The 17,683-nt window shown below is 40.5% G+C and overlaps 1 protein-coding gene across 1 annotated transcript; it reads right to left on the reverse strand.

Moving 5' to 3' along the window:
• Window positions 1-12,486: 12,486 nt before the first annotated feature.
• On the reverse strand, window positions 12,487-15,477 carry LOC118485474. The gene is made up of 4 exons (XM_035981622.1): window positions 14,989-15,477; window positions 14,454-14,919; window positions 13,117-13,529; window positions 12,487-12,741 (listed from the first exon to the last, which is right to left on the reverse strand). Exons 1-4 carry the CDS (start codon window positions 15,475-15,477, stop codon window positions 12,487-12,489), a joined length of 1,623 nt encoding a protein of 540 aa, XP_035837515.1.
• Between the last annotated feature and the right edge of the window lie 2,206 nt (window positions 15,478-17,683).

The raw sequence follows: 17,683 nt of genomic DNA on the forward strand, positions 1-17,683 counted from the left end.
ACACAAGAGCTTTTAGTACCGGTTTATCCTCAACGTCTAATCAAATCAAAATGTTAGAAAAGATTTTTAAACTAAGAAAATAAAACTAACTAAATGCTGAAAAATAAAAATAAAACAGATAGACAAGATGAATCACTTGGATCCGACTCGTGTATAGTGTAACCTTTGATTATTTTCGCACTTTTGCACTTGTTTAAGAGATTATCTTAGTTATTGTAGTAGGCCCCTCTTTTGAAGGTGACGTTACCCTCAACCCAGTAGTCTAAGTCAGCAAGGATACAATCCTAAAGGGTCGGATTATTGAAAGATAATTAATTAAGTTATTAATGCAAATTATGGTAGGCCCCTCTTTTGAAGGTGACGTTACCCTCGACAAAGTAGTCTGAGTCAGCAGGGATACAGTCCTATATAGCCGGGTTATAGTATTAATAGTAGTTAACTTATGAGGGGGTCAAAGAGTTTGGATCCTCGCCATCCAATACCTTTGGGTATTGAAGGAGATCCTACTAAATTTGACCCAGGTCCCTTGCAGGACCTCTAAACGCTGAACAAGGGCAAGACTCTTACCAAACCGTTCCCTTAACCCCCGACCAGGTAGCCAACATACCTCCATATAGACCGTGGAGATATGAATGGTGAAAATCTTTTATTTTATATAGACAGTAAAATAATGTCAAGACACCACGGACAAACGATAAGGAAGAATCACCTTCAACATAAGAAACTAGTTATTAAAGTCATTAATACAAAACCAAATAAAAAGTGTAAAAGATTAAAAATAAAAAGTATTACACTAGACACTTGTCTTCACCAAGTGATGTAAGAGACTTAGGCAAACATGGCCTTTGATTGTCAAGAACTCTTACGATCAATCTTGGATCCCGAGACGACTCACACACTCTATGATGGACAATGGATGATGGTGGTGGATGATGGTGTTATGGTGGTGGTGCGTGGTGGGTGAAGTGTGAGAGAGGTGGTGTGCCAAGGGATGAGTTGAAATGGCTCCAAGCACTCCTATTTATAGGCTGAACAGAAGCCTGGACACGGCCCCGTGCCCGCTGGACACGGCCCCGTGGCCGTCTGACACTCTCTCTCTCTTCATTAATTGTAATTCGCAATTACAATAAATGCGCCTGCAGTACTCTAGCCACGCCCCCGTGTCCGCTGGGTACGGCCCCGTGGTGGGCAATAGAAGCTTCTATTAGTTTGTCTTTTCTGCTGCTTCTTGGGCACGGCCTCGTGCTCGCTGAGCACGGGCCGTGTTCGGTCTTCTGCCTTCTTTGTTTTGCTTGGGAGGATGCTGTCGAGGGGTCGGGCAATCCACTTTTGTTCCTTCTCTTGTATTTATGTTAGATTTTGCTGTTTTTTTGCTTCTTTTATTAATTTGAGCTCATTTAATCCTGAAAATACAAAAGGAAGACAAAAACACACTTTTTCCAACATTAGTACTAAAAAAGGGTTAGTTTTATGCCACAATTGATATAATTTATATGTTTCATTTTGCGCGTATCACGGGGCGCGACAGATAGGTGATCAGGCTGCACCCGATGCTGCCACGTGTCAGGATGTGTGTCGAGCCTATAAGTGCTGACCGGTCATAGCTAGGCCCTACAATCCTACGTCGCGGGCCGCGAAGGACTATCCTTCGGCTTACGCGGGCCGTGAGGAAGTCCAAAATCAGGCCTATAAATGGAGGCCATCGGCCTTCAGTCCAAATCGTTCATTCTTTTTTTCTCTCTCAAAATTCTACGTAGTATACATAATTCCCGGGCATAATACCCCCCCTAAATAACGAAGTTCTACCTCGTTGTAAGTATCATAACCCTCGGTTACATATTAGATACACTGCCCGATTGATCTAGGGTTTCGTAACGGCTGTCGTGGTTCTGCCCGACGTAGTCGTCGGAATGTCGTCTCGGGGAGGGTATCACTAATGTAAATATTGGGTTATTATACTAACGCATGTGCATTTGTGTAATTAATAGATAACCACCAGGAAATCCTAAAGAAAAACTCTAAGACAGCAATGTGAGTAATCTTCTTTTTGTGTAAACCTTTTTGTGAGTAATCTCCTTTTTGCAAACTGTTTTTACAAAACCTCCAATGTTTTACATTATATTAAACAGTGATTGAGTATTTGTATTCTACAATTATCGTCGGTATGTTGGGGTTTCGTATACAAAATTTGTTACTACATTGTGAGTAGTAACATGACCACAAGTCAGGTTGACAGTACCGTGGGTGGTAGTTAAAGTAGATGGAAACAAATGTAATTGCGCGACCGCCCTCAATACTGTAAAACGGTTTTACATGTCTTGATTAAACTGGGATTCACTCACCATTATTTCCCACTGACAAAATGTTTTTAAACGCGTTTCAGGTGACAAAATGTGAAAGCCAAGTAGAAGCTAGCTGGACAGCACTGAAGGCTTGGAAAAATGGCTATAAAGTTACCTAACTAAAAGAGATGTTTTATTTAAATAAAATAGGGTTTATCTCTGTAAAAATGTATGTACTTGAAACTTGGGATTTTCCCATGTGTTTAATATTATAAAAGCTTGGTATTTTACTCTGATAAAATATTTCCTAACTACGATCCTGATGTAAATTCCGCTGCCAAATTGATAAACACCGATATCACTGAAGCTGGCCGCGGCCGCCCGTTCCCGGGTAATTAGGGGACGGGGGTTGCGACAGAAGGTGGTATCAGAGCTAAGCCACTGATTCAGCCACAGAAGTGTTCTGCTGACATCAAAATTTATTCAATATGTTAGGAAATTAATTACGGAACTACGTGCATATCTATATATTATCGTTGTGTGTTATTTGACTATTTGTTAGTTACAGTATGAGCGACCAAGGACCTTCCGATGCTTACCGTCAGTTGTCCGGCTCACCTAGGGACGAAGGCACCTCTTCACAGCCTACCCTCTCAGGGTATTCAGCTGACAATGAAGATGGGATATTCGTCTTCAAGGCCCAATCTGAAGAACCATTCCCTCCTAAGAAAAGAGGATGGTTCAGCAGAGGCGCGCATGAACTTAGGAAGAGGATGAAAAAGTTACAACAACAGCGAGCTTTAGTAGCCGCTAAAAGAGAAACAGATGCTCACACCCAGGATATGCTCGATAGGAGTCTAGCAAATTTTCATATCTTAGCAACTACAGCTGCAGACCCTAATCTAGAGCAACTCATAGCACCCCAGCCCTTACCACTGTTTTCCACACAGCCAATGGAAATTGAAGCAAACCCAGAAAACCAAATCCCAATGAATGACCTTGACCCAGCAGAGATACCTAGAGTACCAGCACCCAATCCCTTAGACCCAGACTACGACCCGTGGTTTGACGACCATAGGGATTACCAACAACGCTACCCAATACCGGCGGAACCCATGCCAAACCTAGCAGCCTACCCAGACTTGGACCCTCTAGATCCCTACTATGATAACGACCAATACATCAGGGAAATTCTAGAAAATCCTTATCCTTACCAAGAACCCATGCCCCAGTTTCCAAACCCAGTACCAGCTCATGCACCCCCAATGAGTGCAGAAAATGTGCAAGAACTCCGAACCTTTGGTGAGGAGATTTTAGAAGGAAGCGATAGGATGAGGCAAATAGGAGAACGACTCGTCTGGAAGTATGACGAGCGTAATATGGAGTTCTGGATGAACCCATACCAGTAAAAATAATAATAATAATAATAATAATAATAATAATAATAACAATAATAATAATAATAATAATAATAATAATAATAATAATAATATGTAGATCCCAAAATCAATCCGGATCGCAGTGGTTGGTTGTTTTGACCCAAAACACCTATTAATTAAGTGTTTGAGTTATAAAAAGTCAAGAATGATCAAAGATGAAGGTGAAGCTAATGGATTAATGAATACAACAAGTGTTGTATTGAATCCAAACAATGAAATAAATCAGTAGAGAACCTTGGATATCAGATTTGAGCACAAGAACAATGATAGAATGTAAACAACACCAATAATCATTCAAGAGCCAAAAGCTTACCATGGTTACAATGAAAGGGCTATATATAGTGTTCCTGACTAGCCAGCAAATTTATAAATTTGCTGGAATCTTATCTACACTAGGTCAGGAAGCCTAATTCTAGAGAATTACAAAATAAGCCCTTGTACAATCAAAATAGCTACAAACCATAACTAAACCTAATCCAGCACAAGTATCAACGATCTCAAAAGTTCCAACAATATCCCCCCTAGATCGTTGCATACTTGTCTTTTCATTCTTCAGTTGTTTCCGCTGGATTCTCTGTAGATGGCTTTTCAGGCTCTGTGGGATTTTCTTTGTTCACTGTCATTTCGGGTGGTGCCTCGGTCTCGATTGGCGTAGTTTGAGTTTCTTGAGTAGTTGCAGCCTCACTAATTGGTTGATCCTCCATCGTGGCCTCATATGTGGATGAGGCCGGAGATGGTGATGTTGTGGTGGGTTCAGTTGTTGAAGCAGAAGTTCTTTCTTTCTTGCGTTCATGTTTCTTCTTCTTCCTTGCTTCCTTTTTCTTTTCTTCAGTTTCTTTCCTCTTCTCAATTTTGTCTACCAGATCCATCATTTCCCTCTTTAACCTCCAGGCTCTTTCTATCGCTCTCTGAAATAGCGTAGCCTCCTCAAGATTTCCATTTCCAGCTCCCACGTTTATGCGGCTTGCATTCAACACTGTCAGATCGGAGAGCCCAAACATAAACACATCCATAGGATCCAGGATTCGAATATCCACATTTTCGTTGGATCTTATCACAGCTTCACCAGTCCTGCTATCATAAAACCATTTCTTGAAGTCATTGAGAGCGACAGGAACCTCTTCAGGAAGCTTGATCCTCGTGACAACTTTGGCAGGGTTGATCACCCACGTCACCTTTCCTTTTCCCGTTACTGAATCAATGGTTGTTTTTGACACTCTACGTCTTGGACGCTGTGGAGTATGATTAGGGAAACCCTTGTTGCTTTCTTTAGCGATTATCCGCTCAAAATCTCTCCCGATGCCTCTTTCTTCTGGGTTCAGAATGTCCAGACGACCAAGCTCACGCAAATCCTACCTGGGAAGTGTAAAGAGATCAAATCCGGTCTGAAAGTACTGGATTACACCACCACGCCTTTTAACCACAAACATCCCTCTGAGGTTGTCGTACATCCAGCTGATGATTCTATCAGTAGCTTCACTCTTTTCTACAGTTATCACCTGATAGAAATCTGGAAGCCTTTCTCTTTCTTTCTTGAACCATTCTGGATGCTGAGGAGAGAAGGTTTTTCCATTTTCTTGCTCATAGAGTACTTCTTCTTCCAGACCCCATTCAATGAATCTAGCTGGCATATCATCTCGGTCCACTTCCTCTTCATCACTTTCATTCCCCTCAGTTACCTTCTCAACAGATTCCAGACGCTTTTTCTTAGCCTCAGCCTCCTTTTCTTTTCTAGTAGTTTCTTCTTCCATGAAAGCTTCAAAGTCGAAGATCTCATCAAAGGAGAACATGGGCTTTATTTTCAACTGCTCGCACACATTTTTCATCATTCTGTACATTTTCTCTAACCCCATCTGCTGAAATCTGATAAACTTGGATTGCTTAGCCATGTAGGCGTTCATCTCTTTATTTTTCTTTCGTTGATCCTTAATCTTTTCTCTCAGAAAGTTTGTGTCGTTTACTTGTTTTTTCAGCAGACAGATTTCCTTGGCTACAGAGGGACCTGTATCTTTGATCAGTTTATCGTAGAGTTCTTGAAATGGACAAACCCTTTGTGGAGGGACTGGTGTCTTTGAGAACCTGGTCGGCTTCACAGGAGATACCTTGGACGAACCCTTGCTTGCTGAGGCTTCATCAGGATCAACAATCAACGCATCTATAAAATCGTTCAGTGATTGAACTTCTTCAGTAACAGTCTCTGGTCTTTCGGAGGCTGATATTTCTTTTCGCTTGAGTTTCTTTTCCCTCTTTTCCTTTTCTTGCAGGGCGTGAATTTCTCTCATATCTCTGATATGCTGGCGATGTTCTTCAGACTCGGTCGCCCAGATACTTGCACCCATGAATCTTTCAGTACTTTCAGATGCCTTTTTCTTCTTAGGTGGCTCTTCTTCAGCAGCCTGCTTTTCTTTCCTTTTTCCCTTCGAGCGTTCTTCCTTTGCAGCTGCCTCAGCTTGCTCTTGAGCAGCTCTTTGCTGTTTTTCTTGAATAGCCTCCTTGTATATTCTATATGATTCCTTTACTAAAGGCAATCTTTCAGCTTGATACATCCAGTCGTGTAACAACACCCATTCATTAGTCTGATTTCTATGTACTGACGACTTGTAGGAACGTGAAATTTGTAAAGATCTCCATCGTTTGGAGCATCCTTGTATTGGCCATTGATTAGCAGTTGAATGAACCTTGGATACATCGCCCAAGTCGGTCCGCTGACATTTTCCAGCATATTGTTGAAGATTAAACCAGAGATGTTGAACTTTTGATTCACATATAAATTTAACATAGTTGCTGACCATTCCAAATTTAATCCGTCGAACCCACCTTTGCGATGAACTAAACTCATAGCAAATACGTGAACTATGAACCTCCAGTCCCTTGTGAGTCCACCTCTTTTAATCTCATTCTTGTGCCGAAAGTCTCCAACGTACCCCATTCCCCGAAATCCATCCAAGATATCATCTTTCTTTAGCGAAATTGGGTCGTTTGCGTTGTCTTGCAGCTTTAAAACTTTTCGAATTCTTTCTTCAGTCACCTCTATTCGTTTGTTGCGCAATGTTGAAGACATCCCTCTTGTGTTATTGATAGTTTCAGGCTTCGCGTTTTCACAGAACTCTCGGATGTGAGTTTTGTATACTTTAACGGTAGTCTCGACCGCGTACCCGATTCTGCTAGATCTGACCCATCTAGCTGCATCCTGAATTCCTGTGGGACCTGCTCCAGATTGATGCTTTGATTATGCTTTAACGTTTTGTCCCATTCGATGTTCTTCACCATACTGCTTTTGACACGAAAAACGAGGCAAGTTAGAAAGAGCTTGAGAAAATAAATATTTACACGAGAAACTATACACAAACCAGTATTTACAAGATTACTATGAAAAAGATATTAAAAGATTGGTTAAAAGAATTAAAGAAATTTGTTTAAAAAAATAATTTTGTGCATAAATTCGCTGCCGGGTCACTGATTGTCTTCCCCAGTGCCAGTGGTCGAGATCCCGAGTTCTCATCGGCAACGATGAATGATCATCGTTGCTGATTTCGCTGACTAATCAGACTGAAATCCTCGCTGATGTCGCAGACTGGCTTGGTCTTTGTATTCGCTGAGTTCGCTAGTGGCCCGGTAGACTAAGTCGGCAACAACTCGGATCAAATGCTTGTTTATCGGTTAAATTCGCTGGCGAACATAGCGATGACAAAGCTTTGTTTCCGGAAAACGATTGATCAGCGAAGACCTTGGTCTAGACCGCTATACGAGCGAACTAGACTAATCCGCTAATTGCTCGAACTCGCGTTCGAGACTTTTGATCTTCCTGACCTAGGTTATTTCGCTATCATCGCTACCCTCATAATAAAATCGCTGGCATTAACAATTTCTTAATAAACCCTTCAAATGCCCTAACAGTTAACTTCCGAATGATCAGGCATGAGTTTTAGACAAATCAGGACATGTGCAAGCATTTTAATGTCGGGTTTACTTGATTTTATACTTGCAACATCTAAAACAAACAACAGATTCATGGCTTAAAAAGAACAACATAGTGTTAATCCCACACGAAACACACACCATGTTTGAATCATGAACCGTTAATCCGACGGATCAAGAGATGAAAACAGTGACTGATTGAATGATATACTAAGAGATTACCTGACGATCTTGATCGGAAACAAATCTTGTGAGAAGTTTTAGAAGTGTTATGAGAATTCAGTGTGAGAGATGGTGAAAATATTTGAAAACTTTTGAAGAAATGGACGGTTGTAGAAATTTATAATCGAAATTTTGATAACCAACGAAATAATAATTTCGATGGAATCTTAACTTCACCGCCTACTGAGAGTTTTCAAAACAATTTTAAGTTCGCTCATAGATTTCAAACTTTCTCATAAAACGTGCCCAGTTTGTAAAAAAAACTTATTTATTACGTAATATTCACAAACTTAATAAGATTTGGGCCATTTTGACTCCGAACTTCAGATTTTCAGCTCTGGGAGGTTCCATTTGATGCAGATTTTCTTAAAATACTCGACGCTTGCTCAACTTACCTGTAGAAGATCATATCGCCAACGCTTGCCAATTTCTTTATTTATTATTATTATTATTATTATCTACTAACCAGGGCACAAGAAAAACTGCCAGTATGTTTGTCCACTTAAATCCATGCATCCTTCTTTCAACATGCCTTCGGAGAGCGCTTTTATCATGTTTTTGGTAATATTGACAAGTCTTCGATGGCCCCCATACAAGCTATTGAGAATAGAATCATTACGCCCCCGTGAGTCCCACATCAGGACATACCCCCGCGATCAAGGTATGCACAAAGATTCCTCATAACTGGTCAGTATATTGGTTTCATTCTCTTCAACGATAGAGCGGAGATCAGGTCTGTACTTTCGTACAACAGAGATCCCAAGAACTATCGAGGGCTAAGATAGATAGTTCGGTGAACAGGTCAGTACTACCGTACAGCAGAGTGACCGAACTAATCTATCCAAGGTTTTTGGCCAAAAATGGCGCTTATTATGAGAAGGGTTTTGGCCAAAGATGGCGCTTATTAGGAAGGGTTTGGCCTTTTTTTTGTAAGGCACTTATTATTAAAAGAATATCATAGCGTCTAGGTCAGCATGTATCTGGATGCAGCAGAAGAACAACTATGATATCCTCTTAATGAAATACCAATATAAAGGCCCGAAATCTCAGACTTCGGCAATCTGTCAACACAAGATTCAAGACCATTAAGCCATACGCTGCAACGTGTTACCCACTGAGATGCATAATGCCTGAGAAAAGCCAGAATTCTTGTGTAGACATTATGTTTTGCTCCCTAACAGCAGTTTACTCGTCGGTGTTGCTGAATCTACCGACACGTCGTTGCTTGGTACCCCGATTTCTTTTTGTTTTCTGTTTTTGCAAGAAATGACAAAGTGTTAGCAATTTTCCATCACGTCCTCTAGCAGGAGTCAGACATAAGCATCTGTTTTTTTTTTTTGGATTTTCTGAATATATCCCCCCTAAAATCTTTATTTTCGTGAGTCCATTTGCCCGAAAATAAAATTTTAAACAGAAAATCTTTTTGGTAGGCGACGTTTTTCGATACTTGTTTTACTCTCAACAAATGATTTTTTTTTACGGACAAATTGGATCACAAGATTCATTTCCATTCAAGGAAATTAACCATTTCCAACCAGGTTACCAGCTGGTTGAATCGGGTTTTATCAAAGGCTTTCGTGAAAATGTCGGCCGCTGCTGTGTTGTATCCACTGGCACCACTTGAATATACCCCTTCTCATAGGCATCTCGAATTGCGTGAATTCGAATTTCAATGTGCTTTGTTCTTGAGTGGTGTATGGGATTCTTCACAATTCCCAGACATGCTTCATTGTCGATGAATATAGGAGTCTTCATGATGTTGATTCCATAATCCAACAACTGATTTTGTATCCAGAGAACTTGTGAACAACAACTGTAGGCCGCGGTGTATTCTGCCTGAGCGGTTGAGGTGGACATCGTTGTCTGCTTCTTGCTTTGCCATGAGATCAAACGATTTCCCAAGAATTGACATCCTCCTGATACAGACCTGCAATCTACTTTACAACCTGCATGATCACTGTCAGAATAGGCAATAAGATCAAAATTACTATCTTTAGGATACCAAAGACCTAGTTTCGGAGTTCCTTTGAGATAGCGGAAGATGCGCTTTACAGCAGTTTCATGAGATTCTTTGGGATTTGTCTGAAATCGAGCACAAAGACAGACTGCCCACATAATGTCCGGCCTGCTAGCCGTTAAATACATCAGAGAGCCGATCATCGAGCGATTAAAGGATTTGTTTACTGATTTTCCTTGAGGATCTAGAGTAAGCTCTGTCTGAGAGGCGAATGGGGTGCTTGCAACTTTGCAGTCGTTCATGTTGTACTTCGTGAGAATATCCCGAATGTACTTGGCCTGATGAATGAGAATCCCATCCTCCTTTTGCTTCACTTCTAGCCCTAAGAAGAAATTCAGCTCTCCCATCATGCTCATTTCGAATTTTGCCTTCATGACGTTCTCGAATTCTCTGCACAATGCCTCGTTAGTTGACCCGAAGATGATATCGTCGACGTAGATTTGAATCAGCATTACATCCTCCCCGATCTTCTTGGTGAAGAGAGTCATGTCGATCTTTCCTCTGGTGTACCCACACTCTAACAGGTAAGTTGACAAAGTCTCGTACCAAGCACGTGGAGCTTGGTGAAGACCATAGAGCGCTTTGTCCAACTTGAAATAGCGACCTGGAAAATGAGGATCTTCGAACCCTAGAGGCTGACATACGTAGACTTCTTCCTTTACTTTCCCGTAAAGAAAAGCACTTTTTACATCCATTTGGAAAACTTTGAAATTTCTATATGAAGCATATGCCAGGAATATTCTGATTGCTTCTAGCCGTGCGACCGGAGCAAATACTTCCTCGTAGTCAGCCGTGCGACCGGAGCAAATACTTCCTCGTAGTCAATCCCTTCTTCCTGACGAAAACCTTGTACTACCAATCTGGCCTAGTTCTTGATCACCACTCCATGATCATCCATCTTGTTACGAAAGACCCATTTGGTACCAATTGGAAACTTTCCTTCAGGTAAATCTACCAATTCCAGAACTTTAAGCTTCCTGAATTGAGATAGCTCTTCCTGCATGGCCTGGACCCAACTGGAGTCTTGAATAGCATCTTCGATGTCTCGTGGGACGGATTGCGAGAGAAAAGCTGCAAAGAGACCTTTGTTGATGCTTGACGACTGCCCGCGTGTACGCACTCCTTCTTTGACTGCGCCGATGACGTTTTCAAGAGGATAATTTCGATTTGTCCTATATCCGGCATTTGTCAGAGACTCAATCTGTTGCGGAAGGTTGGTGAAGTGTTCATCCACGTAAATCACTGGTGGATCATCTTCTTGAGTTGGTTCATCCACATTTGCCTGTGAAGAAGAAGCACCGTTTTCTTGGGTGTTCTCAGGCAAAGTGTCACCAGTTGCTTCATTCACAGGCAGAATAGGATCAGCGGTTGATGGAGATAGACGGGTGGTAAACGGAGTTAAACCAATGTCTGATGAGTCAAATAGTGGTTCAACTTGAGTGTCTTCAACAGGTTCTGTTTCTGTGACCACTTCCGGAATTTCAAAGGTGTTAAAAATCACACCCACATCATAGAACCAATCAGGAGTACTTCCGGTGTTGGTGTAGTTTCCTTCTTGAAAGTCAACATAGTATGATTCAATCATTTTCTTCCTATTGTTGTAAACACGGTAGGCCTTCTGTGTGGATGAATACCCCATGAAGTAGCAGATATCACCCACTGCTTCAAATTTGATGAGATTTTCCTAAGTGTTTAGAAGGGTGCACGAACAACCAAATGGTCTAAAGAAGTCAATGAGCGGCTTTCGTTTGAAGAGAAGTTCATATGCAGTCTTTCCATGTGGTTTTACAATGAGTACCCTGTTCAGAACATAGCATGCCGTATTTACGGCTTCTGCCCAGAAGATGATTGGAAGTTTTGAATCCACCAGCATGGTTCGTGCAGCTTCGATCAACGTTCTATTCTTGCGTTCAGCGACTCCATTTTGTTGGGGAGTTCTGGCTGCACTGTATTGGAGATGAATTCCCTTTTATACACAGAAGGATATGAAGGTTTGATTTTTGAACTCGGACCCATTGTCACTTCTGATCGACTTCACTTTTAGCTTGGTCACGTTTTCAATCAGCGGGATGAACGATTTGAGAACTTCAGCTGTCTCGCTTTTTGCTTCAAGGAAATAGACCCATGAAAACCGAGAGAAATCATCTGTGATCACCAAACAGTAAGAACTTTTAGCAAGACTTTTAACACTAATTGGACTAAAAAGATCCATATGCATCAATTGAAGAGGCGCAGTGATCGTATTCACTACTTTGGACTTGTGCGATTTCTTCTATTGCTTTCCCTGGGCGCATGCTATACATTTTTCAGAAAATGGGAATTCTTTAATTGGAAGACCTCTTACTAAGTTTAACTTAGAGAGTTTGTTCATATTTTTGAAATTTACATGCCCCAATCGCCTGTGCCAAAGCAGTGACTCCGACTCTGAAGCTTTAGAGATCAAGCAGGTCAGATTGTCGTTTGTCTTGGGATTTTTCATATTGAGCACGTATGTGTTGTTTTGTCTTGGAGCAGTGAGCATGATCATTTCAGCAGGAACAACATATCCGGGCTTGAGGAATAAGCATTCCATGTCATTGAAAAGCACCGATATTCCTCTATCACAGACTTATGAGACACTCATGAGATTGTAGCACAGCTCCGGAACATAGTTGACATTCTCCAACGTGAGGGCTTCAGACACCACATCTCCTACTCCAACGATCTTTCCTCCTTTCTCGTCTCCAGCGAAAGATACGAAATCACCATCGATGAAGCGAAAGTTTTTCAGAAGTTCCTTCAATCCAGTCATGTGTCTTGAACATCCGCTGTCCACATGCCAGATGTACTCCATGAGCATACGAAGCCATTTCTGGAGTTTATTCTGATATACAAAAATATACAAATTAGTTTGTTTTGGGAACCCAGATTTGCTTCATTTCGAATCTATCGTGGTTTTGACCCACGTTGGCCTCTTTTTGTTTCCAAAAATAGGCTGTTGACTCAACCAGATTTTTAACAGACTTCTTAAGATAATTTAGTTGATATGTGACGTTTGTAAGAAAATCATGTTCTGGTTTAGAAAACTTCTTGGTTTTACAATGTTTCGTTGTATGTCCTAAGTGACCATAGCGAAAGCATCTTTTATGTCTGGGTCTTTTGGTGTTAGAAGATGATGTATGTGATGAGAGTCTTGAGCTTTCTGCTTTCTTCATTTTCTTGTCCACTCTGCTTTCATCTTCTGAGTATTCTTCATCACTGTCTGAATCGAATGAACTTCAGACGTGTTGTCCTCGCTTGAGCTTTGCTCTTCACTTGCTTCGTAACTTGACTTATTGTAGCTTTGATATTTGTTTGAACTTTCTGAGTCTTGGTCTTCAATGGTTTCAGAACTTGAACATTCGAAGCTTTCATCATTGGTGGGTTGATCTTCACTTGAGGATTCAAGACTTTCACTACTTGTTGTTTGATCTTCACTTGAACTTTCTGATCTCTGCTCATCTTCTGAGACAGTGGTGCTTGAGTCTTCATTGCCATGATCTTCAGTGACGTTCTTTTCTGAGTCTGTCATACTTGTTCTAGAAGGAATAAATTCGGGAATCTCCTCTGTGAGGAATTTTCCAAAACTATTCCTTTTCAATTCTAGCACAAATACTGGAGATTCACAAAAACCTTTAGCATCACAAAACACATAATTCAAATCATGACATTCAGACACACAATGTTCACGATCACGGGTCTCAAATGTAGGCACATGGCCCTTACAGTCATCCGAAGATTTAAATTTAGACACACGGCCATTACAGTCATCCATCCTACTTAAATTATTACATTCATCCTTAACATTGTTTTTCCTAGAACAGTTCCAGGCGAACCAGTTAACGGTGGAATAACTGTCGCCTGAATATCCGATTCCTATTTTTGACCCGCCGCAGTCTCCATCCTCATCGCACACATCTTCTTTACACACAATGGGATCTGCATTACTTTTAGAACAGTTAGCAGTTGTCTCATTTTCACAAAACTCATTTTGTTCAACAGGGGCCTTTTCATTTATGAGATCGTTTTCAGGATGAGGAGTCGGCATAGGCACATAGTTTTTGCTATGTGGTGGAAAGAAGAGTTTTCTTTCATTTCCGTGCCTATCCTTATACCCAATCCCGTCTTTTACAAACGTTGGTCGTTGGCAGTTTTTGATGTCAGTAAAGGCCTTTTGACTGACATTCCATTTGTCTATTATAATTTGTAATTTATTCTTTTCGTTCAAAGCTTTTTCTAATTTTTCTGTGAGATCGTTAATGATAAAATCTTTTCTAAACACAAATTCTTTTAGAGTTTGCATTTCAGCTAAAGTTGAATTCAACTTTCTCTGATCTGCAACCTCATTCTGTTTAAGCTCGTTGTTAAATTTTAAAGCTTTGTCTTTTTGTCTCTCAAATTCTAGATTCAAAGATTTGTAATGTGCCACGACATCAACGCATGCAGGTGTGCATAATTTTTCTTTAAAACTAAGTGGAATACTATTTACCAAGTCCTTGTCAGCTTTCTCTTTTGATGAATCTGCTTTCATGGCGGCTGCTGGGACCTTTTCCTTACCTTTCTTTTGATCAGATGCCTCTTTCGAAACATGCTCCTCTGCTTCTCCACACTTCTTTTCATTCTCAGACTCCACTGAAGTGAGAATGCTTTTCAAACCTTTGTCCGCAACGTTGTCTCCTTTTGGGATTCCAATTGTTTGTTTCTCAAACTGTTTGAGTGAGGACTCGCTTGAGATTTTTGCCATAAGAGCTTTGTTGACTTGCTCCTTAGTTTCAGCAATTTCTTCACTCCAATCATAGTCTTCGACGACTAAAGCTTTTGGCGTGCTAGGAGATGTGTTGCTCTTGTTTTCTTCAACTGTGATTTGCTTTACAGCAGGAGTGGTTTCACTGTTTCCTTCCTTCAACAGAGGACAATCACGCTTGAAATGACCCAGATTCTTGCAGTTATAGCACCTAAGTTTAGATTTGTCAAAACCAGCTTTTCCAAGACCCAAATGCTTTCCTATTTTGTCTTGAAATTTCTTTAACCTCAAAGTGATCATGGCCATCTGCCATTTTAGATCCATTTCTTCCATGTCATCTGGATCAACCTGATACATGTCTTCGGCAGTGAGCATTTCCTTCTTCAGTTCTCCAGACATCAAAGCTTCATAGCTGCTTAGAAACATGTTGAACAGTGCCACGTTTTCAGTAGACACCTTCAATGCTTGTGTATCACCAACCGAGATGGTCTTTTCACTGGGTTGTGGAGCTTTCGATGCGCTTGCGGAAGCGTTTTCATAGATTAAATCAGAAGCTTGTGGAGTGATGCCACCTGAAGCAAGAAACGCCACGTTTTTCAATCCGGCAGAGGTTTGAGTTGACTTTGGTGGGTAACCAGCAGTGTTCATCTCTCTTTTGTTGACATCCATTTCAAAGGTTCTTAGGGTGTTAATCAAGTCAGACAGAGTGACAGGATTTGGATTGTTGAGGAAATCCTTCTTGATCATCATGCATTGTAGGCTCCATTCCTTGGGAAGTGAATCTAGTAGCTTCTTTATTGCAGCACGGTTTGTGACATGATTTCCAGCCTTCTTCATTTTGGTCATCATATTCAGAAAGCGACTGATGTGATCGGAAAGACTTTCTCCACGAACTCCACAAAACATGTCATATTGTTTCTGCACCATATCTCTCTTGCTTTCGATCAACTCTTCATTTCCCTCATAGTACTCAATCAATGCATTCCAGAGTGCATTTGCAGTTCGGTGTTCTTCAAACATGTTGCAGTCATCAGTTGATAGTGCCATGGTTAAGGCAGCATGAGCACGACGATCACGTTGGATTAGAGCCTTGTCTTCATCAGTAAAGGTAGTTGCATCATTATTGGCAACTACCGTATCTCCTCGAACAACCGTTGGAATGTGGGGTCCAGCGGTGACAGAGAGCCACAGATTGTAGTCCGTGTACTCGAAGAACGATTGAATGCGAGTCTTCCAAGTGCTAAAGTCGCCAGCCCCTTTCAACTTTGGTGGCCGAGTAGTGGTTCCAGTCTCAAGTTCCACTTAAGCAATTGGACTTAGTTGATTCAACGACATCTTTGCTTGATTTTGACAAAATAGAGCTGATCAGAAGCCAATTTCGCTGACAGATCACTGGAAACTAGTGATAGAATTAATTTCGTCGATGACAAGAGAGGCACGTGCAATTTCGCTGACAGATCTTGCTGTTCTTCAACCTTCGCTGGTACCCTAGGTTGTCCTGCACGAGCAAACAAGCTAATTCCGCTGACAAACACAACACAAACGTTAGCTGGACTAATTTCGCCGATTACCGTGATAAGAACGCTGTGGTTCAGTATCACAGTTCTCGAAGTCGCCTTCGATAATTTCGCTCAGGGGTCACCGGACACTATTTCGCTGATAATCAGTAATTTCGCTCGAATGATGATCGTCGAAATTAATGATCCTGCGAGGAGTTTCTAAAAGATTTAATTATGTTCGCTGTATTCAACGCCAAGTTCGCTATATTCAAAATTTAAATTCGTTGTCTTCATAAATTGTTCGCTGCATTCATGTTAAATTCGCTAGAAAGAGGGTTTAACACGAACTAAAACCCTCTAATCACTCAAAAACAGCTCAAAAACCATGTTTTGATGTATCAAAATGTCCAAAATGACTCCCTAATCATGTATTAACAACAACCTATCGATTAAACACACCAAATCAATCCATTTTAAGTCAAAAAAATTGAACCTTGAAACTTTTGAAAAACCTTCAAAACTATGAAAAATCTTAACAAGAACACAACAACCAAGAGCACTAAGGCTCTGATACCAAATTGTAAATCCCAAAATCAATCCGGATCGCAGTGGTTGGTTGTTTTGACCCAAAACACCTATTGATTAAGTGTTTGAGTTATAAAAAGTCAAGAATGATCAAAGATGAAGGTGAAGCAAATGGATTAATGAATACAACAAGTGTTGTATTGAATCCAAACAATGAAATAAATCAGTAGAGAACCTTGGATATCAGATTTGAGCACAAGAACAATGATAGAATGTAAACAACACCAATATTCATTCAAGAGCCAAAAGCTTACCATGGTTACAATGAAAGGGCTATATATAGTGTTCCTGACTAGCCAGCAAATTTATAAATTTGCTGGAATCTTATCTACACTAGGTCAGGAAGCCTAATTCTATAGAATTACAAAATAAGCCCTTGTACAATCAAAATAGCTACAAACCATAACTAAACCTAATCCAGCACAAGTATCAACGATCTCAAAAGTTCCAACATAATAATAATAATAATATGTGTGTATGTTTGAAAAAAAATATAGACAATAGCTATGGATGCCAAATAGTATTGTGATTTCAATTTCAGTTGTATTGTAATATATATGGATGCATAGTATAAAATAGAGTAAGTCGCAATGTTCGACGATTTTGACCAAATATGCTTGTTGTGTGATTGTTTGCATTAAATATTATTTTGTGATATTAATATTTGGTAAATGTTTAAAATTCAGATGGACAACGAAGTGAACAAGGAAAACCAGAATAACGATAACTTGAATAACAATAATAATGGAAATCAAGTGGATAACAGTGCTATCCAACACATAGTAGCACAAGGAATTATAGATGCGATGCCATATATTATTAAAACGGTTAAGGAAGCGGATAATAAAAGTAATCATGGCAGTAAACGACCTACTGAACTTGAACACAGCGTAAACAATGGACCCATACTTCAAGTGCCCATTCCCAAAAGAAGAAGAACCATGTCTTATGGTTGTTCT

Source organism: Helianthus annuus, chromosome 2 (genome assembly GCF_002127325.2).
Source record: "Helianthus annuus cultivar XRQ/B chromosome 2, HanXRQr2.0-SUNRISE, whole genome shotgun sequence".
NCBI lineage: Eukaryota > Viridiplantae > Streptophyta > Magnoliopsida > Asterales > Asteraceae > Helianthus > Helianthus annuus.